Source organism: Melozone crissalis, unplaced genomic scaffold (genome assembly GCF_028551555.1).
Source record: "Melozone crissalis strain CALT ecotype California unplaced genomic scaffold, PUWL_Pcris_2 ptg000056l_1, whole genome shotgun sequence".
Lineage (NCBI taxonomy): Eukaryota > Metazoa > Chordata > Aves > Passeriformes > Passerellidae > Melozone > Melozone crissalis.
Window position 1 is genome coordinate 8,097,111 of NW_026535834.1, and position 25,216 is coordinate 8,122,326.

The window sequence follows — 25,216 nt, forward strand, 5'->3', positions numbered from 1 at the left end:
GGCCCTGGCCCAGCCCAGCCCCGCCACGTGCACACTCACCGCTTGCCCAGGCTGTGCTGGGCCAGCGTTCCCTGTGGGGGCCTTTTATAGTGGCCCCCATTGTGACATGCTGCCCCTGATGTCACAGGGGCCAGAGGCATCACAGCCAGGCCAGGCCTGCCCTTGGTCCCCAGCCCAGCTCAGGGGCTCCCTGCGGGCCCAGCAATGAAAGCCCCGGCACCCAGCAAGTGCAGCCCCTGTGGGAGGGAATGGGCCCCAGGGGCTCCCTGCACAAAGCAGGCAGAAGCACCCCCAAGCTCTTGTCAAGGAGAAAGAAACATCATCAATCCTGCTGATTATAATCAATACTATTATCTATAAAGGCTCAAGAGATTTTCTTGGGATGTCACTGGTTTTTCTACAACTCGAATGGGTGAGGGTGGCTCTGTTTTTCCCGCTCAACTCTTCCCAGATCCAGCCCCTCTAAGACCTCTCGCAAATCCTCCCATTATCAGACACCTGCAGGCAGCAATTTCCCAGTGGGCAATTCCCTCTGCCAACAGAGAGTCTCCTGCATGTCCAACAAGTTCAGGCTCACAGTGCCAAGGCCCTGGGCAGTGTCTGGGATGAAGAGACTCTGTTGCATCTCCACTGAACACATGGCGGTCACAGCAGCAGTGCCTCTTGCCTGTTCCCTGCCTGGCCAGACCTTCCAGCACAAGTGAAATGCCAAGCATGGCCTTTGAGTACAAAGGGATTGTAGAGCAAAAAGCATCTGTGTAGCCACCACGGTCTTCAGCAGCCTCTGCACTGGGGAGGGCACTGAGAGGAGGCCACTGCTGCTCTTGTCAGAGCGCTGCTCTGCAGGGATGTCCCTTGCCCTGCTGAGTCCCACATCTGCCCATCTTTTTGCCTGGTTTCAGGTCAGGTGAATGCCATCTGCTCCAAATCCAACTGCTCCTTCATAGATGCACAGACATGAATCCAAAACCTTGAGTATCCCCTGAGTAGCCAGGCATTCAACCGTTCAGTTCGTGTTCTCCTTCCCGAAGCCTTCTCCACTCAATTTCCATCCTGCACCACAAAGCCTCTTTTCAAGCCCTGTGTGCTGCTGCTCTCTGCCTCACGGCTGCTCTCCTGCGCCTGATCCACAGTCCCAAAGGCAGGAGCAGCAGTTCAGAAACAGCCCAGAAAGGGCTGCCCCAAGGCAGCTGTGAGCTGAGCCCCCCAGCCAGGGTCAATTGGCTCCTGGGTGCCCTGCTCCAGGCCCTCCACATGCTGCTGCCACACAACCACATCCAACCTTTATATATGATTTTTTTGCCTAATATTGGAAAACTATAAAATACATTACACAATGTATATATGAAATATATGAATATATTATGAATCAATGTATATATGAAATATATTATATGCATATATGAAAACTTGACATTCATAATGAAACTGGTTATAGAATGATACAGGTAATTTATATACAATTCATATGTACACTATCATTAGGCATCTCAACTGCCATCAGACAGCCCTGTGCCTCAGCATCTCTTTCAAGGGCTGCAGAACAGGAGCTGATTGAATCCATGTTGCAGCCATCAGACAGCCCTGTGAAGGCTGCTGCTCTCTGCCTCATGGCTGCTCTTCTGCACCTGATCCACAGCCCCGAAGGCAGGAGCAGCAGTTCAGCAGCAGCCCAGAAGGGGCTGCCCCAAGCCGATCTCCACAGGAAGCCTCTTGTTGCCTACAACCAAGTGCTCAAGGTCTGTCTTCTCTAGGCAGTGCTGCAGGTGCTGCAAGATATGCAGCAGGAAATCCCTCCTGAGCCAGCGTGGCCGGGGTGTTCAGGAGGAGCATCACACCCACCTTTAAGGTTGAGGTGGAAAAGCCTTCGCCCACCAGGATGTGGGTGAGGAGCTCCTGCACTGGCAGTGCCAGCTGCGCTGCTGGGCCTGCCCTGCCACGTGCCTGAAGAACTCAGACTCTGCCTGTTGCCTCCGCTTGAGGCGGGACAACCTGGTTTGGGAACGGCGACAATCCCCCTGCAAGCTGCCGTGCTCGGGGCTTTAGCAGCTGACTTAATGTAAAGTCTGTCTGCCATATCTCTGCGGCTTTGAGGCCTCTGGGGTTGACGCTGCTGGACCACAGTGGCGATTTTTGGCAGTGAGGACATGAGGCGACGACGTGCTTTGCATCTGCGGCCGAAATCCCGCATTTTTTTGCGAGTGCTTTAGCGCTGATATGAAGGGTCTCATTAGTCGACGGGCATCTCTCAGGGTGCACAGCCCATCTGCCTTGTCATTGTAAATCTGAAAGAATCCCTTAACCGGATTGTGGATGTTGACATGGATGATAGATATGGTGCCTTTTTGCGAACAAAGTGCCTCTTCTAGCATCATCGCCACTGCAGACACTGACACGCCGTGTCCAGACATGGCTAGACAGACTTTGGTCACAAACATAGAGTCGGTTAGGATGTTGAGGTGCTTTTCTGGGAACAGTCCACATGCTAGTACCATGGCGGCTGCTTCGAGTTGCTGGACAGAAAGCGTAGGATCTGTTGTTCTGATGCAGTGCCACTGCTCTCCTGACTGCCATACCACCGCTGCGGTGCAGGTTAACGAAGATGTGTCCGTGAAGACCGTGGGTCCTGCTCGCAGCCGGTCAATTCTTTGTGGTGGGAGGTCGATGTCGACCATCGCAAGCTACTGAGTCCAAGGGGGTTTTGCTGCATAGTGAATCTCTCCACCAATTCAGCAAGGGCTATGGCTAGGTGCTCCGATATTTTCGATGACTGTGTGGAAAGCTGCTTGCAGAAGGGCAGATATATCTTGGTTGGTTCAATGCCCAAATGCCTCAGGGCGAGTTTCCTGCCTTTCATAATAAGGCAAAGCATTATCGCTACCAGTTGGGTGCTTTTTTGGGCCCGAGACAGCCCTCCAACTCTGGCTACCATGGGGGCTTCTTCTAATTTCCATTGTGAAGGCCAGTGTATGTTTGGAATAACGGTGACATCTGATCCCAGTCAACCCAAAAGGGAAGGCAGATAGCAGGTCCATCAGGGTTGTTATAGAGACGGCAAACGGCCCAAACTATCAGTGAGTGTCTGCCCACCTTCACAGCAAAAGCCACACATGGGTCCCGCTCCCACGCCTTCATGGCCAGGGCCAGCCAGGGGCCTCGCCCCCAGGGAGCCGTTCTTGTTATTCCTGGGGTGTGGATGGGTTTGGCTGGGCCGTTGGCTGAGCTGTGAAGCTGGTCATGGCAGGGGGCAGTGGGTGCGGGAGCTCCGCACCCCATTGACAACTGGCACAACTGCGCCCCCTCCCCCTCCCGTTTCCCTGATGTTTGGATCTGCATTCTCTAGCAAAATGCCCCTTTTCTCCACATGCCCAGCATGGCCCCCTAGGATTCGTCTGGCGTGGGGGAACGGCTGTTGGTGGGTACCCCAAATGAGGGCAGTTCACTGCGATGTGACCTGCCTGGCCACGCTTAAGGCATGCCATCACGCTAGTTATTGTTCTGCAGACAGCTGCCTGAATTGGGGCTAGATGCTCTTCTTTCGCGACATGCCTAATCATGTCTGCAATGTTAGACTCGGGCGGTAATGACTGTAAGATGTCCTTGGTAGCTGAACTGCATTGTTGGCGCAAACACTCCGCTAACACAGGGCCCTTTGCTTCCGAGGGTAGGGCTGAGGAGTCAAGTGCTGCCTGGAGGCAGTCCACAAATTGTGTGAAACTTTCGCTTTCGCTCTGCTTTATGGTAGACCATGGCGATGGTCGGGCAATAACCTTAGACGCAGAGCGAATAGCCTCTCGAGCAGCACGGGTTGTTGTCATAACCTCATGGGTCCGAAGGCCCTCAGCCTGTGCCTGGGGAGTGATCATGGTGGGGTCTGTGCCCATTCAGTGCTGTATGCTGGAACCGTGTAGCGGGTGGTCTCCCCCAGTCACTAAGGCCAGTTGCTTTGCACAGATGTCCTCCTCTTCTTGTTTAAAAACCATCATCCGTGCCCCAACAGAAATTAATCAGCATGTTTGTTTGATATCAAATGAGAGCATGTCATCCCCTCCAAAAACGCTATCAATAAGAGTGGTGAGCATTGCTGAATTAATCCCCCTGTCCACAATTGCTTTAACAATTACTTGTACATCCTTGGGGTTCACCAGCGTATAGGTCCTCTGGTTTCTGCCTGGCCCCACCACTCGGACTGGAAACGCCAACGTGGCTGATGGGGTCCACTCGGCACATGCTACTTTTATTTTCCTCCAGTCAGTAAGAGGAGCTCGTTCTTTTCCTAACTTCCCCTTGACCCAAGCAGGAGCATTGTGATGGCCGATCTTGTATGCTCCCACTCCCTCTTTATGGGAATCGGAATCAGGATCGGGATCGGGCCCCCATTGTGACACGCTGTCCCTGATGTCACAGGGGCCAGGGGCATCACAGCCGGGCCAGCCCTGCCCGTGGTCCCCAGCCCAGCTCAGGGGCTCCCAGTGGGCGCAGCAATGAAAGCCCCGGCACCCAGCAAGCGCAGCCCCTGTGGGAGGGAATGGGCCCCAGGGGCTCCCTGCACAAAGCAGGCAGAAGCACCTCTTGCTGACCTCTTGTCAAAGAGAAAAACATATAACCACTAATGTTGAATATGTTGCATAATATCAACTATGAAAGCACCAGAAGTGCTTTTCTCAAAGTGCTTTCTGAGTGAGATTCAGGGGGGCTTGCTTCAGTTTTTTCTTCCTTGATTATTCCTGGATCCAGCCCCTCCAAGACCTCTGTGAAACCTTCCCATTATCAGACAAAAGAGATAAGGAACTTTAGCCACAACACCTCCTGCCTCCTTCAGATCAAGAAGCAGCAGAGGAGCAGTTCTGGCAGACAATTTGTGTGGCTTTGCACAAGAGTTGAACCCCTGTGTTATTAGGGAATGCTTGCTCCTGTTGTGCCAAAATGCTCGAGCAGGGGTGAGAATCTGGTGTCAAAATGCATTCATGTGCTCCATGTTGCACAGGACACCCGTGTGCAGGCATACAGAAAAATTCCCTCAGAAGGGATCTGGTGTAGCAAGGACCCCTCTGGTTTTCTCCTCCATGGAGCAGTTTGATGCAGAGTGTGGGCCCATATTACCTCAGCATCGTCCTCCTCATCCTCGTGGTCCCCTTGCAGAGCCAGAGCCCCTGTGTTCTGTCAGGGCCCCTGGGCAGGTGGGACATTCCCAGAGGAGAGGGCCCTGCTGTGTCCCCATTCCCCCTGTCCCTTATGTCCCTCTGTTCAGGAGGGCACAGAGAGGATGGGGACTCCTGCCTGCCCCGTGTCCTGTCTGCCTGTTGGGCCTGTCCCAGGCTGTGATTCCTGTGCTGTGTCCCCCTGTCCCTGCTGGCCCTGCTGTCATGGACCACTGCAGCGTTCCACACCCTACACAGCCACGGTGGCTCCTGAGCTCTGCAGGGACCTAAGTGACAGTCTGAGTGGTGGCACTCCTGGTTTTCCTGCATTTGGCATCCCGCAGAGCAGAGGTGGATCACAGCAGCCAAGGAACAGCTCCAGAGGGGAGGAAAGGAGCCTGTGCATGGCCCAGGGGTGCTGTGGTGCCCCTCTGTCAGGAATTCCCCACAGCTGACACCTGAGTCCCACATGGACACTCACAGACACAGAGATTTTTGAGGCGTTGCCTTTATTGGATCTCTGCACTGACTGCAGCTCCCAGAGGGAAGTCACTCTCCCAAGACAGGAGGGCAGTCAGTGTCATTTTCAAATCACAATAATGTATTTTAAACACTGAAATTAACAAATTGTGATTATAGTCAATCTTATCTAAGCAACTACTTTATACACTGTTATATTTAATAATAATAAAATAGTTGAGTATTTTAATCATGAAGATTATGTAAATTCACTGTTTAAGATAAAAATATAGCATACCTAAATTTTGTTTAATTCATATAATTCATACTAATTTTGATGAATGATAGTAATTATAAAATATAAAGAATAAGTGCCATTACTTAATTATTACTTAGTATTACAATATTATTCTAGACTTATTCTACATTAAAGTTATTAAAACTTTGAAAAATATTTTCAAATAAAATATTTTAAATATTTACAAACTATTTAACAATTGGAATCAATCTCGAGGTTTTTGACTGGATCTTCCTTCAAATGGCTCCATCCTCGAGGAAATGCAAAGCTCCTGCATGGAAATGGTGAAAGAGAGACACCAATACAGATACAGTTACTATAGATACAGTGAGGAGACAGAGGGAAGAGGGGCAGGGTGTGTCAGGAGCCCTCAGGCTCTGCCCCGGCGCAGCTCTGTGCGCTGGCTGCTCACAAAGATGTGCGGCTCGCCTTGGCCAGCCCAAAGAGCATCTCCAGCAGGAAGCTTTTCTTCACACAGGCCACGGCCTGGGCTCCTCCAAAAGCCTGCCCTGCCTACCTTCAGCATGCTGTTTGTGCCCCTATTCATTTGAATCAGCCGGGCCATTTGCTTTTCCATTGCTTTCATTGTCCGGCGCATTTGCTCCATTTCTTTGAATCTCATTTGAAGGAGCCGCCTTCTCTGCTCAGTTTTGATCTTCCTCCTTCTGGCCACTTCCTGAGCTCGCTGGGCCGCTGCTCTCTGCCTTGTGGCAGCCCTTCTGCGCGTGAACCACCACTCCACAAGCATGAGCAGTGGCTGAGCAATTTCCCAGATCAGGGGCAGGTAGCTCAAGGCAGCCAGGAGCCAGGGTCCCCAGCCAGGCTCAGGTGCCTCTGGGGGAGCTGGTGTCACCTCCTCCACAGGGTGCTGGTACCCTAAGGCAGCCAGGAGTCGGCGTCCCCAGCCAGGCTCAGGTGGCTTTGGAGGTGCCGGTGTCACCTCCTCCTCTACAGGGTACTTGTACCCCAATGCAGCCAGGAGCCGGGATGCCCAGCCAGGCTCAGGTGGCTCTGGGAGGGTCGGTTTCTGTTTCTCTGCATGGTGCTGCTCATCTCCACGGAATCTGTTCACCACAGACAGTGGGAACGGGAAGATGAGCAGCACAAGCACAGCCAGGACTAATCTGCCCGCCATGGTCTCTGCAGGAGGAGAGAGACAAGGGTTTCAGTGGGGTTACCGAGGGAGCTTGGGGGGATGCAGTGAGGCCCGGAGGCGCAGGGATGTGAGGGCAGGGAGCAGAGGGCCCCAGGCAGCTGGCAGGCAGCAGGGCCTGTCCCAGTGGGCCAGCAGCAGCCCCAAGCCCTGGCCAAAGCGCCGGCCCCAGGGGCTGGCCCTGGATGCAGGAGGACAATGCAGGCCCGGCTGCGGCGCTTGTGCCCCGGCCCTGGCCCAGCGCAGCCCCGCCACGTGGGCACTCACCGCTTGCCCAGGCTGTGCTGGGCCAGCGTTCCCTGCGGGGGCCTTTTATAGTGGCCCCCATTGTGACACGCTGCCCCTGATGTCACAGGGGCCAGAGGCATCACAGCCGAGCCTGCCCTACCCTTGGTCCCCAGCCCAGCTCAGGGGCTCCCTGTGGGCCCAGCAATGAAAGGCCCGGCACCCAGCAAGTGCAGCCCCTGTGGGAGGGAATGGGCCCCAGGGGCTCCCTGCACAAAGCAGGCAGATGCACCCAGAAGCTCTTGTCAAGGAGAAAGAAACATCATCAATCCTGCTGATTATAATCAATACTATTATCTATAAAGGCTCAAGAGATTCTCTTGGGATGGCACTGGTTTTTCTACAACTGGAGTGGGCGAGGGTGGCTCTGTTTTTCCCGCTCAACTCTTCCCAGATCCAGCCCCTCCAAGACCTCTCGCAAATCCTCCCATTATCAGACACCTGCAGGCAGCAATTTCCCAGTGGGCAATTCCCTCTGCCAACAGAGAGTCTCCTGCATGTCCAACAAGTTCAGGCTCACAGTGCCAAGGCCCTGGGCAGTGTCTGGGATGAAGAGACTCTGTTGCATCCCCACTGAACACATGGCGGTCACAGCAGCAGTGCCTCTTGCCTGTTCCCTGCCTGGCCAGACCTTCCAGTCCAGGTGAAATGCCCAGCATGGCCTTTGAGTACAAAGGGATTGTAGAGCAAAAAGCATCTGTGTAGCCACCACGGTCTTCAGCAGCCTCTGCACTGGGGAGGGCACTGAGAGGAGGCCACTGCTGCTCTTGTCAGAGCGCTGCTCTGCAGGGATGTCCCTTGCCCTGCTGAGTCCCACATCTGCCCATCTTTTTGCCTGGTTTCAGGTCAGGTGAATGCCATCTGCTCCAAATCCAACTGCTCCTTCATAGATGCACAGACATGAATCCAAAACCTTGAGTATCCCCTGAGTAGCCAGGCATTCAACCGTTCAGTTCGTGTTCTCCTTCCCGAAGCCTTCTCCACTCGATTTCCATCCTGCACCACAAAGGCTCTTTTCAAGCCCTGTGTGCTGCTGCTCTCTGGCTCACGGCTGCTCTCCTGCGCCCGATCCACAGCCCCAAAGGCAGGAGCCGCAGTTCAGCAGCAGCCCAGAAGGGGCTGCCCCAAGGCAGCTGTGAGCTGAGCCCCCCAGCCAGGGTCAATTGGCTCCTGGGTGCCCTGCTCCAGGCCCTCCACATGCTGCTGCCACACAACCACATCCAACCTTTATATATGATTTTTTTGCCTAATATTGGAAAACTATAAAACACATTACACAAATATTTACACGTATACATTTTATATGTATATATGAAAACTTGACATTTATAATGAAACTGGTTATAGAATGATACAGGTAATTTATATACAATTCATATGTACACTATCATCAGGCATCTCAGCTGCCATCAGACAGCCCTGTGCCTCAGCATCTCTTTCAAGGCCTGCAGAACAGGAGCTGATTGAATCCATGTTGCAGCCATCAGACAGCCCTGTGAAGGCTGCTGCTCTCTGCCTCATGGCTGCTCTTCTGCGCCTGGACCACAGCCCCGAAGGCAGGAGCAGCAGTTCAGCAACAGCCCAGAAGGGGCTGCCCCAAGCCGATCTCCACAGGAAGCCTCTTGTTGCCTACAACCAAGAGCTCAAGGTCTGTCTTCTCCAGGCAGTGCTGCAGGTGCTGCAAGATATGCAGCAGGAAATCCCTCCTGAGCCAGCGTGGCCGGGGTGTTCAGGAGGAGCATCACACCCACCTTTAAGGTTGAGGTGGAAAAGCCTTCGCCCACCAGGATGTGGGTCAGGAGCTCCTGCATTGGCTGCTGGGCCTGCCCTGCCACGTGCCTGAAGAACTCAGACTCTGCCTGTTGCCTCCGCTTGAGGCGGGACAACCTGGTTTGGGAACGGCAACAATCCCCCTGCAAGCCGCCGTGCTCGGGTCTTTAGCAGCTGACTTAATGTAAAGTCTGTCTGCCATATCTCTGCGGCTTTGAGGCCTCTGGGGTTGATGCCGCTGGACCACAGTGGCAATTTTTGGCAGTGAGGACACGAGGCGACGACGTGCTTTGCAACTGCGGCCGAAATCCCGCATTTTTTTGCGGGTGCTTTAGCGCTGATATGAAGGGTCTCATGTAGTTGACGGGCATCGCGCAGGGTGCACAGCCCATCTGCCTTGTCATTGCTGATCTGAAAGAACCCCTTGATTGGATTGTGGATGTTGACATGGATGATAGATATGGTGCCTTTTTGCGAACAAAGTGCCTCTTCTAGCATCATCGCCACTGCGGACACTGACACGCCGTGTCCAGACATGGCTAGACAGACTTTGGTCACAAACATAGAGTCGGTTAGGATGTTGAGGTGCTTTTCTGGGAACAGTCCACATGCTAGTACCACGGCGGCTGCTTCGAGTTTCTGGACAGAAAGCGTAGGATCTGTTGTTCTGATGCAGTGCCACTGCTCTCCTGACTGCCATACCACCGCTGCGGTGCAGGTTAACGAAGATGTGTCCATGAAGACCGTGGGTCCTGCTCGCGGCCGGTCAATTCTTTTTGGTGGGAGGTCAATGTCGACCATTGCAAGCTACTGAATCCAAGGGGGTTTTGCTGCATAGTGAATCTCTCCACCAATCCAGCAAGGGCTATGGCTAGGTGCTCCGATATTGTCGATGACTGTGCGGAAAGCTGCTCGCAGAAGGGCAGATATATCCTGGTTGGTTCAATGCCCAAATGCCTCAGGGCGAGTTCCCTGCCTTTCATAATAAGGCAAAGCATTATCGCTACCAGTTGGTTGCTTTTTCGGGCCCGAGACAGCCCTCCAACTCTGCCTACCATGGGGGCTTCTTCTAATTTCCATTGTGAAGGCCAGTGTATGTTTAGAATAACGGTGACATCTGATCCCAGTCAACCCAAAAGGGAAGGCAGATAGCAGGTCCATCAGGGTTGTTATAGAGACGGCAAACGGCCCAAACTATCAGTGAGTGTCTGCCCACCTTCACAGCAAAAGCCACACATGGGTCTCACTCCCACGCCTTCATGGCCAGGGCCAGCCAGGGGCCTCGCCCCCAGGGAGCCGTTCTTGTTATTCCTGGGGTGTGGATGGGTTTGGCTGGGCCGTTGGCTGAGCTGTGAAGCTGGTCATGGCAGGGGGCAGTGGGTGCGGGAGCTCCGCACCCCATTGACAATTGGCACAACTGCGCCCCCTCCCCCTCCCGTTTCCCTGATGTTTGGATCTGCATTCTCTAGCAAAATGCCCCTTTTCTCCACATGCCCAGCATGGCCCCCTAGGATTCGTCTGGCGTGGGGGAACGGCTGTTGCTGGGTACCCCAAATGAGGGCAGTTCACTGCGATGTGACCTGCCTGGCCACACTTAAGGCATGCCATCATGCTAGTTATTGTCCTGCAGACAGCTGCCTGGCTAGATGCTCTTCTTTCACGACATGCCTAAACATGTCTGCAATGTTAGACCCCGGCGGTAATGACTGTAAGATGTCCTTGGTAGCTGAATTGCACTGTTGGCGCAAACACTCCGCTAACACAGGGCCCTTTGCTTCCGAGGGTAGGGCTGAGGAGTCAAGTGCTGCCTGGAGGCAGTCCACAAATTGTGTGAAACTTTCGCTTTCGCTCTGCTTTATGGTAGACCATGGCGATGGTCGGGCAATAACCTTAGATGCAGAGCGAATAGCCTCTCGAGCAGCACGGGTTGTTGTCATAACCTCATGGGTCCGAAGGCCCTCAGCCTGTGCCTGAGGGGTGATCATGGTGGGGTCTGTGCCCATTCAGTGCTGTATGCTGGAACCGTGTAGCGGGTGGTCTCCCCCAGTCACTAAGGCCAGTTGCTTTGCACTGTGGTCCTCCTATTCTTGTTTAAAAACAATCATCCCTGCCCCATCAAAAATTAATCTGCATGTTTGTTTGATATCAAATGAGAGCATGTCATCCCCTCCAAAAACGCTATCAATAAGAGTGGAGAGCATTGCTGAATTAATCCCCCTGTCCGCAATTGCATTAACAGTTGCTTGTACATCCTTGGGGTTTACTGGCGTATAGGTCCTCTGGTTTCTGCCTGGCCCCAGCACTCGGACTGGAAACGCCAGCGTGGCTGTTGGGGCCCACTTGCAGCATGCTATTTCTATTTTCCTCCAGTCGGTAAGAGGAGCTCATTCTTTTCCTAACTTCCCCTTGACCCAAGCAGGAGCATTGTGATGGCCGATCTTGTATGCTCCCACTCCCTCTTTATTGGAATCGGAATCGGGTCAGCTAGAGAACACTAATCCCAGCACCAGGTGCCGGAAAAGCCTTGGTGGTTCAACCATTCCAAAGCCTGTCCGCAGGCCGATCTCCACAGGAAGCCTCTTGTGCTCAAGGTCTGTCTTCTCCAAGCAGAGCTGCATGTGCTCCAAGATACCCAGCAGGAAATCCCTCCTGAGCCACCGTGGCAGGGGTGTTCAGGAGGAGTGTCACAGACATCTTTTGTGAAAAATCCTTTCTTTGGAATTTTTCCTTCTTCCGGGAAGCTGAGGCCCCAGAGAAAGAATGTAAACACTGGTTATCTGCTGCTGTGGAATGCAACAGGTGCACCTGTCATTGGCCCATGTTCCATGTTTACAATTAAGGGCCAATCAAAGACAAGCTCTCTCTGGGACAGAATCAGAGAGAGCTCCCTTGTTGATTCATTCCTTTTTCTATTCTTAGCATATCAGCTTCTGAACTTCTCTCTCCATTCCTTTTAGTATAGTCTTCATGTAACATATATCATAAAATAATAAATCCAGCCTTCTGACCATGAGATCAACATTATCGCCTCTCTCTTCACCCTGGAAAACCCTTGCAAGCCCGGTAACAGAGGAGCATCACAACCATGTTCAAGGTCCAGGTGAAAAAGCCTACACCCATCTGGATGTGGGTTTGGAGCTCCCGCATTGGCAGTGCCCGCTGCGCTGCTGGGCCTGCCCTGCCACGTGCCTGAAGAACTCAGTCTCTGCCACAGCATTGTCTCACGACAGGCTGAGCTTGGCACATGTCAGAAACTGAAATGATATATTTGATGATTTAAATTTCACTGGCAATGTGCATCTGCATTAGTTTTGCTGTTCTCCTTCATCTTCGTGAAGCTCTTCTTTACACAGAGCCTTCTGTGCTCAATTTCCAACCTGTGCCTCAAAGCCTCTTTTTGCGCTCTGCACTATGCTGCTCTCTGCCTCATGGCTGCTCTCCTGCGCCTGATCCACAGCCCCAAAGGCAGGAGCAGCAGTTCAGCAGCAGCCCAGAAGGGGCTGCCCCAAGGCAGCCGTGACCTGAGCCCCCCAGCCAGGGTCAATTGGCTCCTGGGTGCCCTGCTCCAGGCCCTCCACATGCTGCTGCCACACAACCACATCCAACCTTTATATATGATTTTTGCCTAATATTGCAAAACTATATAAATTTTAAAACTATATATACATACAAAACCTTACATATATACATTTTATATGTACATAGAAAAACTTTTTATGTGTAACGGAACTGGCTAAAGACAAGTATAGATACATGTAATTTATATACAATTTATATGTTCACTAGCATCAGGCATCTCAGCTGCCATCAGACAGCCCTGTGCCTCAGCATCTCTGTCAAGGGCTGCAGAACAGGAGCTGATTGAACCCCTCACAGCCCAGAGTAATCATGGATGGCCTCTGTGTGGGCATCTGGATCATGAACCAGGGGCTGGAGAAGCCTTGGTGGTTCAACCACTCCAAAGTCTGGCCCCAAGCCGATCTCTACACGAAGATTCTTGTTGCCTACAGCAGTGCTCAAGGTCTGTCTTCTCCAGGCAGTGCTGCAGGTGCTCCAAGATATCCCGCAGGAAATCCCTCCTGAGCCACCGTGGCAGGGGTGTTCAGGAGGAGCATCACACCCATCTTTAAGGTCGAGGTGGAAAAGCCTTCACGCATTAGGTTTCGGATTTGGAGCTCCTGCATTGGTTTCAGTTCCTCTACACGGTGCTGTTCATCCCCATGAAATCTGTTCATCTGTGACACGCTGCCTCTGATGTCACAGGGGCCAGAGGCATCACAGCCGGGCCAGCCCTGCCCTTGGTCCCCAGCCCAGCTCAGGGACTCCCTGTGGGCCCAGCAATGAAAGGCCCGGCACCCAGCAAGCGCAGCCCCTGTGGAAGGGAATGGGCCCCAGGGGCTCCCTGCACAAAGCAGGCAGAAGCACCTCTTGCTGACCTCTTGTCAAAGAGAAAAACATATAACCACTAATGTTGAATATGTTGCATAATATCAACTATGAAAGCACCAGAAGTGCTTTTCTCAAAGTGCTTTCTGAGTGAGATTCAGGGGGGCTTGCTTCAGTTTTTTCTTGCTTGATAATTCCTGTATTCAGCCCCTCCAAGACCTCTGTGAAACCTTCCCATTATCAGACAAAAGAGATAAGGAACTTTAGCCACAACACCTCCTGCCTCCTTCAGATCAAGAAGCAGCCGAGGAGCAGTTCTGGCAGAAAATTTGTGTGGCTTTGCACAAGAGTTGAACCCCTGTGTTATTAGGGAATGCTTGCTCCTGTTGTGCCAAAATGCTCGAGCAGGGGTGAGAATCTGGTGTCAAAATGCATTCATGTGCTCCATGTTGCACAGGACACCCGTGTGCAGGCATACAGAAAAATTCCCTCAGAAGGGATCGCCTGTGGCAAGGCCCCTCTGGTTTTCTCCTCCATGGAGCAGTTTGCATGCAGAGTGTGGGCCAATATTACCTCAGCATCGTCCTCCTCATCCTCGTGGTCCCCTTGCAGAGCCAGAGCCCCTGTGTTCTGTCAGGGCCCCTGGGCAGGTGGGACATTCCCAGAGGAGAGGGCCCTGCTGTGTCCCCATTCCCCCTGTCCCTTATGTCCCTGTGTTCCGGAGGGCACAGAGATGATGGGGACTCCTGCCTGCCCCGTGTCCTGTCTGCCTGTTGGGCCTGTCCCAGGCTGTGATTCCTGTGCTGTGTCCCCCTGGCCCTGCTGGCCCTGCTGTCATGGCCCTCTGCAGCGTGCCACACCCTACACAGCCACGGTGGCTCCTGAGCTCTGCAGGGACCTAAGTGACAGTCTGAGTGGTGGCACTCCTGGTTTTCCTGCATTTGGCATCCCGCAGAGCAGAGGTGGATCACAGCACCAAAGGAACAGCTCCAGAGGGGAGGAAAGGAGCCTGTGCATGGCCCAGGGGTGCTGTGGTGCCCCTCTGTCAGGAATTCCCCACAGCTGACACCTGAGTCCCACATGGACACTCACAGACACAGAGATTTTTGAGGCGTTGCCTTTATTGGATCTCTGCACTGACTGCAGCTCCCAGAGGGAAGTCACTCTCCCAAGACAGGAGGGCAGTCAGTGTCATTTTCAAATCACAATAATGTATTTTAAACACTGAAATTAACAAATTGTGATTATAGTCAATCTTATCTAAGCAACTACTTTATACACTGTTATATTTAATATTAATAAAATAGTTGAGTATTTTAATCATGAAGATTATGTAAATTCACTGTTTAAGATAAAAATATAGCATACCTAAATTTTGTTTAATTCATATATTTCATACTAATTTTGATGAATGATAGTAATTATAAAATATAAAGAATAAGTGCCATTACTTAATTATTACTTAGTATTACAATATTATTCTAGACATATTCTACATTAAAGTTATTAAAACTTTGAAAAATATTTTCAAATAAAATATTTTAAATATTTACAAACTATTTAACAATTGGAATCAATCTCGAGGTTTTTGACTGGATCTTCCTTCAAATGGCTCCATCCTCGAGGAAATGAAAGCTCCTGCATGGAAATGGTGAAAGAGAGACACCAATACAGATACAGTTACTATAGATACAGTGAGGAGATAGAGGGAAGATGGGCAGGGTGTGTCAGGAGCCCTCAGGCTCTGCCCCGGCGCAGGGCTGTGCGCTGGCTGCTCACAAAGATGTGCGGCTCGCCTTGGCCAGCCCAAAGAGCATCTCCAGCAGGAAGCTTTTCTTCACACAGGCCACGGCCTGGGCTCCTCCAAAAGCCTGTCCTGCCTACCTTCAGCATGCTGTTTGTGCCCCTATTCATTTGAATCAGCCGGGCCATTTGCTTTTCCATTGCTTTCATTGTCCGGCGCATTTGCTCCATTTCTTTGAATCTCATTTGAAGGAGCCGCCTTCTCTGCTCAGTTTTGATCTTCCTCCTTCTGGCCACTTCCTGAGCTCGCTGGGCCGCTGCTCTCTGCCTTGTGGCCACCCTTCTGCGCCTGAGCCACCACCCCACAAGCATGAGCAGTGGCTGAGCAATTTCCCAGATCTGGGGCAGGTAGCTCAAGGCAGCCAGGAGCCAGGGTCCCCAGCCAGGCTCAGGTGCCTCTGGGGGAGCTGGTGTCACCTCCTCCACAGGGTGCTGGTACCCCAAGGCAGCCAGGAGTCGGCGTCCCCAGCCAGGCTCAGGTGGCTTTGGAGGTGCCGGTGTCACCTCCTCTACAGGGTGCTGGTACCGCAAGGCAGCCAGGAGCCGGGATGCCCAGCCAGGCTCAGGTGGCTCTGGGAGGGTCGGTTTCTGTTTCTCTGCATGGTGCTGCTCATCACGAAATCTGTTCACCACAGACAGTGGGAATGGGAAGATGAGCAGCACAAGCACAGCCAGGACTAATCTGCCCGCCATGGTCTCTGCAGGAGGAGAGAGACAAGGGTTTCAGTGGGGTTACCGAGGGAGCTTGGGGGGCTGCAGTGAGGCCTGGAGGCGCAGGGATGTGAGGGCAGGGAGCAGAGGGCCCCAGGCAGCTGGCAGGCAGCAGGGCCTGTCCCAGTGGGCCAGCAGCAGCCCCGTGCCCTGGCCAAGGTGCCGGCCCCAGGGGCTGGCCCTGGGTGCAGGGGGACAATGCAGGCCCGGCTGCGGCGCTTGTGCCCCGGCCCTGGCCCAGCCCAGCCCCGCCACGTGCGCACTCACCGCTTGCCCAGGCTGTGCTGGGCCAGCGTTCCCTGCGGGGGCCTTTTATAGTGGCCCCCATTGTGACACGCTGCCCCTGATGTCACAGGGGCCAGAGGCATCACAGCCAGGCCAGGTCTGCCCTTGGCCCACAGCCCAGCTCAGGGGCTCCCAGTGGGCCCAGCAATGAAATCCCCAGCACCAGGAAGTGCAGCCCCTGTGGGAGGGAATGGGCCCCAGGGGCTCCCTGCACAAAGCAGGCAGAAGAACCCGGAAGCTCTTGTCAAGGAGAAGGAAACATCATCAATCCTGCTGATTATAATCAATACTATTATCTGTAAAAGCACCAGAGATTCTGTTGGGATGGCACTCCCGAGGACTCGCGGGCGCTGCTGCCCAACGGTTCCTCCATCCAGGCCGCGGCTCCCGGCCCCGGCGTCCCGGTGGGCTCGGCGGTGCCCGCTGCCCCCGGGGCGCTGCGGGCCGGGGCGCTAGCGCTGGCGCTGCACGCGGTGCTGGAGGGGCTGGCGCTGGGGCTGCGCGAGGGGGACGCGGCGGCGCTGCGGGTGCTGCGGGTGCTGCTGCTGCACAAGGGCGCCGTGGCCTTCGGCCTCTCGCTGGAGCTGCTGCGGAGCCGCCTGCGCCCACCCGCCGTGGCCTCGTGCCTGGTGCTGCTGGCCCTCATGTCCCCGCTGGGCGTCGGGGTGGGCACGGCGCTGGCGGCGGGCGCGGGGCCGAGGCAGCGCCTGTGCCGGGCCGTGCTGGAGGGCTTGGCGGCCGGCACCTTCCCCTTCGTCACCTTCCTGGAGATTCTGCCCCAGGAGCTGGGAGTGCCGCGGAATCGCATCCCCAAGGTGACCCTGATCCTCGCCGGCTTCGCGTTGGTCAGCGCCATCCTCTTCGTCAAAGGATGAGATCCGCCGGGATCTGCGCCCCGGCCTTGGAGGATCCTGTGGGATTCCTGTACCCCGAAGTGCCAAAGTGCCTCTCCCAGCTCTGTGCCTCAGTTTCCCTCTCTAACCTGTCCTCTTTCTCAAGCCCGACCTGGGATCCCCCATTCTCGCTCCCACCCTGCACTCCCCTTTTCCAAAGTGCCAAAGTGCCTCTCTCAGCGCTGTGCCTCAGTTTCCCCATCTGCACAAGGGATCGGTGCTGTGACCCCCCCCCCCGGACACCGGGAGGGGGTGAATGTCCCCCCACCCCCCCAATAACCACAAGTGCCCTTATGGACTCCCCCGGATTTGGGGGTGTTGGATGAAGCAAATAAAGAACTGAACCCCAAATTGCTGCCTGTGCCTGGGGAGGGTGGGATGGAATTTGGGGTGTGTCGCAGTGTCCCTCACCCTCCTGACTATATGGGCTGGGGGAGTCTGGTACCCCCTGATTTTGGGTCTGGGGGGGTTTCTGCTCAGTTCCCAGGCTTGGCTGAGTTCTGGCCCTCCCCAGCCCAGCCAGGCTCAGCTGAGCATCTGCAGCCCCTGGGTTGTCACGAATGAGATGGACGAATGACACACACACAGTTGTGCAAATACAGTAACAGAACCTCCTTTATTATTATAAATTGCTCTCCAGTTTTACACTCCTAAAAAATATTTGCATCAAAACAGCACATCACACTCAGACATTCAGACAGCAAAAGTTTGTTTCAGAAATCATCATTTCAGAAAGTATCATTTCAGAAAACAGGAGCTTATTGCATTTTGCTGGTCCAAAAAAAAAAAAAGTTAAATAGTGAAATGACAAACACGTACAACAAATTTTTAAGACACTTAATACTGCTCAGTAAGGCACACTTCAAATATCCCTTTTGTGTTAATACTTCAGTTTCCATGCTAATGGCCTTGATTCCTCCTTGCTATGGTAAACTCATATTTTATCAATTTGTCTTCTCCTGAGTAGTTTGGCCTGTAAACCAGGCTGAGGTATCACCTCTCTCAGTGCTTCCATCCTCCGTCCAGAGAGGGAAGAAGGACAAAATTCTGGTGTGCAGAGGAGCACCATGAAGACAGCGAGGTCAGTGAAGAGGAATCAAGACCCAGATGGGAGGGGTGAGGAGATGCCTTTAATTTTAGGCTGAAATCCTGAGATAAAGAGAACCTTTACTCTTGAACAGCTCATCCTTCACACAGTACCCCATAAACTCTCATGGCCCATGAATACAGCTTGTGGAAAATGAAGGGAATGGAATGGAGAGAGCCACGAGAGAACTGTTTCCTTGTGGAGAAGTCTCCATAACATTAACAAGAGGGACTTCTCTCCCTAAGTGAAATGAAGGAGGACAATTCTAGAAGTAGTAAAGTGACTGAAATTATCAAAACAAACCATAAAAGCATGAACAAAAAAACAGGATACTAAATAAAAAATAAATTTTTCTTAATGCTGTTTCCAACTTGTGCGGCGGCTTTGCCATTCCCTAACGCTACCTCACAACAGGAAAATGGTAATTACATTCCAGTGTGCCATGTTATTTTCTTTAAGTGTTTTCACCTTGTCCCTTTTCCTTATCTGGGAGAGAATTAGTGTTTGTAGGTTTGTTTGTTCTAAAGCTTTATCAACAGTATTTGGAGTGTTGCATAGCATGAAAGGGTTGATCTGCTCCATCAGACAGATGACTCAGCCTGTGTGTCCATGTCCCCAGCAGCATCGTGTGAGTTGTCCTGGCTGCCAATGCTGGTCTAGAACCTTCTCCTCATCCGGGGCACTGGTAAAAAGAAAAAAACCAACCTGCTTTTGCTACTTTTGCCCTTCTGTGTGCAGCACACCTGGCTAAAAGCAGCGAAGCAAAGTTCAGTGCAGGCCAGGCTGAGAGAACCCATCCCTGAGGATTTTGGAGCTGCCCCCAGTGCTGGCCATGAGGCTGCTCCTGGTGCTGGTCCTGGCCACGAGGCTGCTCCTGGTGTTGGGACACTCCTGGTGGCTGCTGGTGGCACGGGGCCAGTCCTGGGGACGTGGCCTGACTGTGGCATTGGGACCCTCCTGGTGGAAGGCCCAGCTGAGGCAGAAATCTCAGCCCAGCCCCACCGTGGGGCTGGCCAGTAACCTATCCCCAGGCCAGAGGAAAGAGAGCTTTGCTTGGGCTTTGTTGGTTTTTAAAAAATCTGCTTTTCTACAGAGACTGTTCAGCTCCTTTCAGTGGTTTCAAACACAAACCCAGCCAGGTGTTTGGCTCTTCACACCTCACCAGCAGATTGGCTCTGCCCCACAGGGAACCAACCCCACAGCCCCTGGGCTCTCCCCCAACTAAAAACCCAACAATGTGTTAAACCACAAGGGGAGATGAGACAGAGTCAGGAGAACCCCAAATCAGCCCCAAATCAGAACTCCAAATCTGCCCCAAATCAGAACTCCAAATCTGCCCCATTCTGGCTCTGTCCTCCCTCCCAGGTCCCACCTCCAGCTCCGCAGGGCTCCAGGGATGGTTTTCCACACTCACCTCCATATTTATAGAAGAGAACTAAGGCAAAAAGCACCAAAACCAAGCAATACAGCCACAGCTATGTTGCCCTTGGATGAGGTACCTGGAAACGAAAGAAGATCCAGGGGCAACATCCCAAAATAAACCTGGCTCTTCCTGGCATTGGGGCAGAGGGGATCTGGCCCACCCTGATCCCTCATTCCAGGGGATCTCACTCCAAGCCAGGGCAGAGGCGGCGCTGGATGAGGACGAGCGGCTTGGCAGAGGCAGCAGCAGGAGAATCCCTGAACACCCAAATTCCCAAACCCCAGAATCCTCAAATCCCAGAATCTCCCAGTTGTTGGGTGAGAAAGGAACTCTGGAGATCTCCCAGCTCTGCCAGGACGGGGTCACCCAGAGCAGGGGACACGGGGACATGGCCAGGTGGGTTTGGGGTGGCTCCAGAGGGGACACTCCATGGCAAGAGGTTCTCAAACAGGGATGGTTTCTTGGGGTTGGGTTTGTGGCCACCACTCCTTGTCCTGTCCCTGGCACCTCTGGGAAGAGCCTGAACATTCCCAGCAAAGGGATTTTGGGAGGAGCTGGAGGGTGCTGGGCTCAGGCACCCAAATCCCCCTTCCTGGCTGGGCATGGAAAAGCTGCCCCAGGCATTCAGGGACACTTGGGGACCATTGGGGACATTTGGGGACTCTCAGGAGCACGGCTGGACATGGACAAGGGTGGCAGCTTACCTGTGCTGGGAGGGTCTGTGGTGATTGCTGGTGAGGAGAGAGAAAGGGACACAGGTCAGAGCTTCCCTCTGCATCTGAGCCACCGCTCCAGGGAGAGCCAGAGCCTGGAGAGCGAGAGCAGCCCAACCCCAAATCCCAGCTTTTCCTGCTCTAGAGGATCGGGATCAGCCCATCCCAACCCCAATGCTCCCATGTTTCTCAGGGGATTGGGATCAGCACATCCCACCCCATCCCATCCCCGACATTCCCATGTTCCTCAGAGGATTGGCATCAGCCCATCCCACCTTTCCTCCTTCTGTCCCCAGCTCTCACCGTTGTGGAGCACCCCGGGGGTGGTGACAATGCCGGGGGTGGTGACAACCCTGGGGGTGGTGACAACCCTGGGGGTGGTGACAGTGATGCTCTCACTTTTGATGGAGTTCGGTGCCCTGCAGTTCAGTTGCTTCAGCTTAGCCAGGGCGGAGGAGGAGAACGGGCCGCACTCGCAGGACTCGGGTGAGCAGTTCTGGGGTTCGCAGGTCAATGTGGGCTCTGCCAGCTCCTCTGCGGGCACAGGGGTGTCACAAACCTCTCTTTCAGTGTAAACACCCCCCCCCAAAACAGCACTAAAAGCACCTACTGGATTTCTGGAGTTTGAAGGTGTATTCTTTTCCATCATTATGCATAAAGCAGGGCCCACCATCCACTGTCATCAGCATGCACACGCAGAGCTTGTTGCTGGCCTTGTAGACATTAACACAGCTTTGAAATTTGGGTTTATAATAATAGCATTCATCATATTCCACAACCACTAAGTTCTCTGTGATATTACGATAGCAGTGTGTTGCATTTCCTTTAGCGTTTTTGATGCAGAGGCACATTAACTCGTCGAATGAATTTGTCACGTCCGTGGTGTCACTGGCAGGGAAGAGAAAGTGGGGAGAGAATTTGGGATGAAGGCAGGGTGCAGGTCAGTTGAAGAGGGGATGAAGGTGGGTTGGAGGTAGGATCAAGGTGGGATGAAGCTGGGGTGAAGGAGTGCTGAGTATAGGCTGGAGGTGGGATGAAGGTAGGCTGAAATTGGGATGAAAAGGTGGGATGGAGTTGGGATAGAGTTGGGAGCAAGCTGGGATCAAGGTGGGATGAAGGCAGGCTGAAGATGGGACCAAGCTGGGATCAAGGTGGGATGAAGTGGCTGAATCCAGAGAATGAAGCCCATCAGGCCTGGGGGTGTTTGAGGGCTCATGGAAGGGTCCCTGGGAGAAGGAAGAGCACGAGGCCACCCCCAGGCCGAGCCCCCTGAGCCTCGTGCCAAGGATGGAGCCCAGAGGGGACCTGAGAGGGAAAGGGGAACGAGGATTTGGGGATGGGAGGGTCAGGAAGGGTCACTGAGCAGGACAGGGAGCTCCTGGTCAGACCTGCAGCTGCCCCTTGGAGGAGAATTTGGGAATCGTGGAAAGGTTTGGGTTGGGAGGGACCCAAAACTGCTCTCATTCCACTCCCCTAAAATCCCCAAACCTTCCCCCAGCCTGGCCCTGGACACTGCCAGGGGTGCGTGGAGCAGCTGCACCACGGCTTCTCCACAGGGAAGGGAACCTTGAAACTCTGGACTCACTACAAAAGAGGGGATGGAGAGGGGTTGGCTGCAGGTTTTGGGGGATTCTCCTCAGTTCTCTCACCTCTCACTGGCTGGAGCTGCCATGATGGGCTCGCCTCTTACGGTGCTCGTCTCGTACATGCCTGGAAGTGACGAGATCCACGCTCACTTTCAGAATTTTAATGGTTTGAGAAACTTTGACAAAACACAGCAAAGGACTGAACAACGGAAAAGCGCAGTCACGGGAATGAAGGAATTTGTGTGCCCAGCCAATTTTCTTGTGGCATGTCAGACCCCTAGCCAAAACTTATTCTTACTTATGTTACTCATATATGCATATTCTTACTCAGTGGTGCAGGATACTTTTTTTACTGTTTATTTTTCAAGATCAGGTGATATTACATCACGCCATGCCCTCCACAGGAGCTGGCTCTATGTCCCTGGCAAGCCAAGCTGAGCAGGGGCCTATGGGGATGTTATAGATACATATTATAATATAATATTGGCTTTTTGCAAATGTTAAAATGGGTTCTATATGTGTGATGTTAATGTAACTTTGTTATAAAGATGTAGTTTTTATTTCTGTTGTTAATTAAGCTCAGTGAAACAGATGATTTTAGGATGCTTGTGTTAAACTGCCTGCTTGGATGGGATAACAGCCAGTCCACACAGGATGAGGACACCTGTACAGACCTGCCAACCATCAGCACTCACCTGAAGGCAGTGCAGGCCAGGGCCCAAAAACTGGAGGGGATAAGGATGGTTTCAAACCACAACCACGAAAATGCGTGCTTTAAAAAGGGAGACCCAAAGAGAGACCACATAAAATAGTTCCTGGAAAATGTAAACTAGTTCATGGATATGCACAAGGGTGTATGGATATGCAACAGACTGATGTAATTAAAAGGTATTTAAGGGGTATCCCTGAAGATAACAGCGTGCTCTCGGCTGAGTGGCCATAATAACCTTTGCTCTATGGACCTTGTCACCTATTGCCCCTTACTAAACTTCTTCAATCCTCCCTCAAGTGAGAGAAAGGAATAAAATACAGGCAGTGCAGAGGAACCACATAAAACACCAAGCTCAGCGAAGAAGAATCAAGGCAGAGATAAGGAGATACCTTTAGTTTTGGGCTGAAATCCTCTTGTAAGCTATGGAGAAAGGCTCTTTTTCCCCTGCAACGCGTGAAGGAATAGGGAGGCAAAAGCGCTCAAATTGCAGATATCGAGCAGAAGCCTCCATGCCAAAGCAAGCAGATGTTAAAGCAGCTGTGATCCCATGAGAAGCTTGAGCAGAGAAGGAGAGAAGAGTGATGAAGATCCAGTGCCCCTGGGAAGATCATTTCAGAGACAGATAATGAAAACCTTTGCCTTTGAACAGCTCATCTGTCAGACAGTACCCCAGAAGCTGACATGGCCCATAAACACAGCAGTGGGAAAAACTTACAGAAAATGAGAGGGCTTGCACAATTTTGGATTTCCCTGGGTGGCTGCTATTCGTGGAGAGAGCCACGAGCAAACCAATTTTTGTGGAGAAGTCTCCAAAAAATTAACAAGAGGGACTTCTCTCCCTAAGTGAAATGAAGAAAGGCTATTCTAGAGGTAGTAAACAAACTTAAAATTTCTAAGTTTTGCCTCTTTACAATCTCAGTGGGAAAGAAAAAGTGGTAGAGAGGGAGGTTGGAGAGGGGAAGTGTTATAAAAGTTTTGTTCTGATTCTTATTACTGTTTCTTTTAGTTACTGCTGATAAATTTTTCTTTATACCCTTCTAAACTTTTGAACCTGCTTTACCTTTCTCCTAATCCTACATCACAACAAAAAACAAGTAAGTACTTTCCAATGAGTGCACTAGTGATTGACCAACATTAACTCACCACAGTAACGGGTTCATTAGCAGAGAAATCTGAAATTAGCAAATTAAAACCACTGCAACAACATCTGGAGCAGAGATGGAGCTCATCTCTCCTCTTTAGAGAGTTCCCATGGCCTGGGGAGAGGCCAGGGCATCTTTCCCCTTGGCTGCCCCATCCTGCACCCCTGTGGAGCTGACCCCACTCATCCCCACCCTCCTGGGGGTCCCCAAAACCACCCCAAACCCCCCATGGGCTCCTTGCCAATGGACAAGGAGTGCCTGGCACATGCAAGGGGGCACGAGGACAGAGCCTGGAGGGGAAAGTGGAAAGGAGAAAGTTGGACAGGGCTTGGAAAGGTTCGCTCTGAGCACCAAACTCTGAGCTCAGGGACCTGAGCAGCACAGGGAGCTCCTGGAGCTGCTCCTTGGAGGAGAGTCGTGGAATTCTGGAGAGGTTTGGGTCGGGAGAGAACTTCAAATTATCCCGTTCCACCTCCCAGAACCTTCCAGCGTCCCAGGAGGCTCCATCCTGGCCTTGGTCACTCCAGGGATGGCAAATCCATGGAATAACCTCTGCCAGGAGCTCCCGGGCAGCAGCTGCCCAGAGATGGACCCCAGAGGCGCACACAGAGATGGGAACCAGCCCTCTACCAGCAGGTTTCCATGCCAGCCCTGGATCCCAACACTGGGCACAAATCCACCCCATGGAGCTGCTCTGGTGCTCCCACACAGCCCTCGACCCCAAAAACCCAAAAACCACCCCAAGATCTCCTTCCCAGGGAACAAGGAGCACGCTGCACTCACTGGTTTGGTGGAGGACGATGAGCATGGTGAGATGAAGGATCCAAAATATGTCCATGGATGTCCAGAAACAGAGAGGATTTGGGGCGCCAGCACCCAAAAATGAGCACCACAAAGAGGAAGAGCACCTGGGTGGTTTTCCAGTGCCTGGGTGGAGGGGAGGTGGCTTTAGACGTGGTGTGTTACAAAAATGGAGCGTCAAGGAGGAGCAATTTACACTCAAACGTAAATTTGAAGTTTGAAATTAAAAAAAACCCACTCTGTTTTCAAGGGAAAAGGAGGAAACTCGAGGTGTTTAAAACAGAGCCCAACCCCGTTCCCAAGGAAAGATGAGGGTGGCTGCTGGGACAGAGAGTGTCACCGTGGCTGTGTGTGACAAATGGCTCAGGTGCTCCATGGGGACCAGCCTGGAGAGCATTATCCCAGAGAATGTCATGGTGCCCATGGAATTGGTGCCCATGAAATTGGGTCTCCAGGACATCCCTGGGGAGGGAGGCTGAGCCCAAATCATGGAATGGTTTGGGTGGGAAGGGGCCTTAAAGCTCATCCTGTGGGCAGGGACAGCTGCCACCAGCCCAGGCTGCTCCAA

The 25,216-nt window shown here is 52.8% G+C and overlaps 1 protein-coding gene and 1 long non-coding RNA gene across 2 annotated transcripts; one reads left to right on the forward strand and one right to left on the reverse strand.

The window, feature by feature from the left end:
* The first annotated feature begins 8,807 nt into the window (after positions 1-8,807).
* On the forward strand, positions 8,808-17,522 carry LOC128943785 (zinc transporter ZIP1-like). Its single transcript, XM_054286694.1, has 2 exons — positions 8,808-8,984; positions 16,630-17,522. Exons 1-2 carry the CDS (start codon positions 8,808-8,810, stop codon positions 17,164-17,166), a joined length of 714 nt encoding a protein of 237 aa, XP_054142669.1. The 3' UTR covers positions 17,167-17,522.
* Positions 17,523-21,960: 4,438 nt separating this feature from the next.
* LOC128943849 (uncharacterized) lies at positions 21,961-24,814 on the reverse strand. The gene is made up of 3 exons (XR_008483770.1): positions 24,631-24,814; positions 23,095-23,303; positions 21,961-22,117 (listed from the first exon to the last, which is right to left on the reverse strand). It is a non-coding gene; the product is annotated as an uncharacterized LOC128943849 (long non-coding RNA).
* Positions 24,815-25,216: the final 402 nt, after the last annotated feature.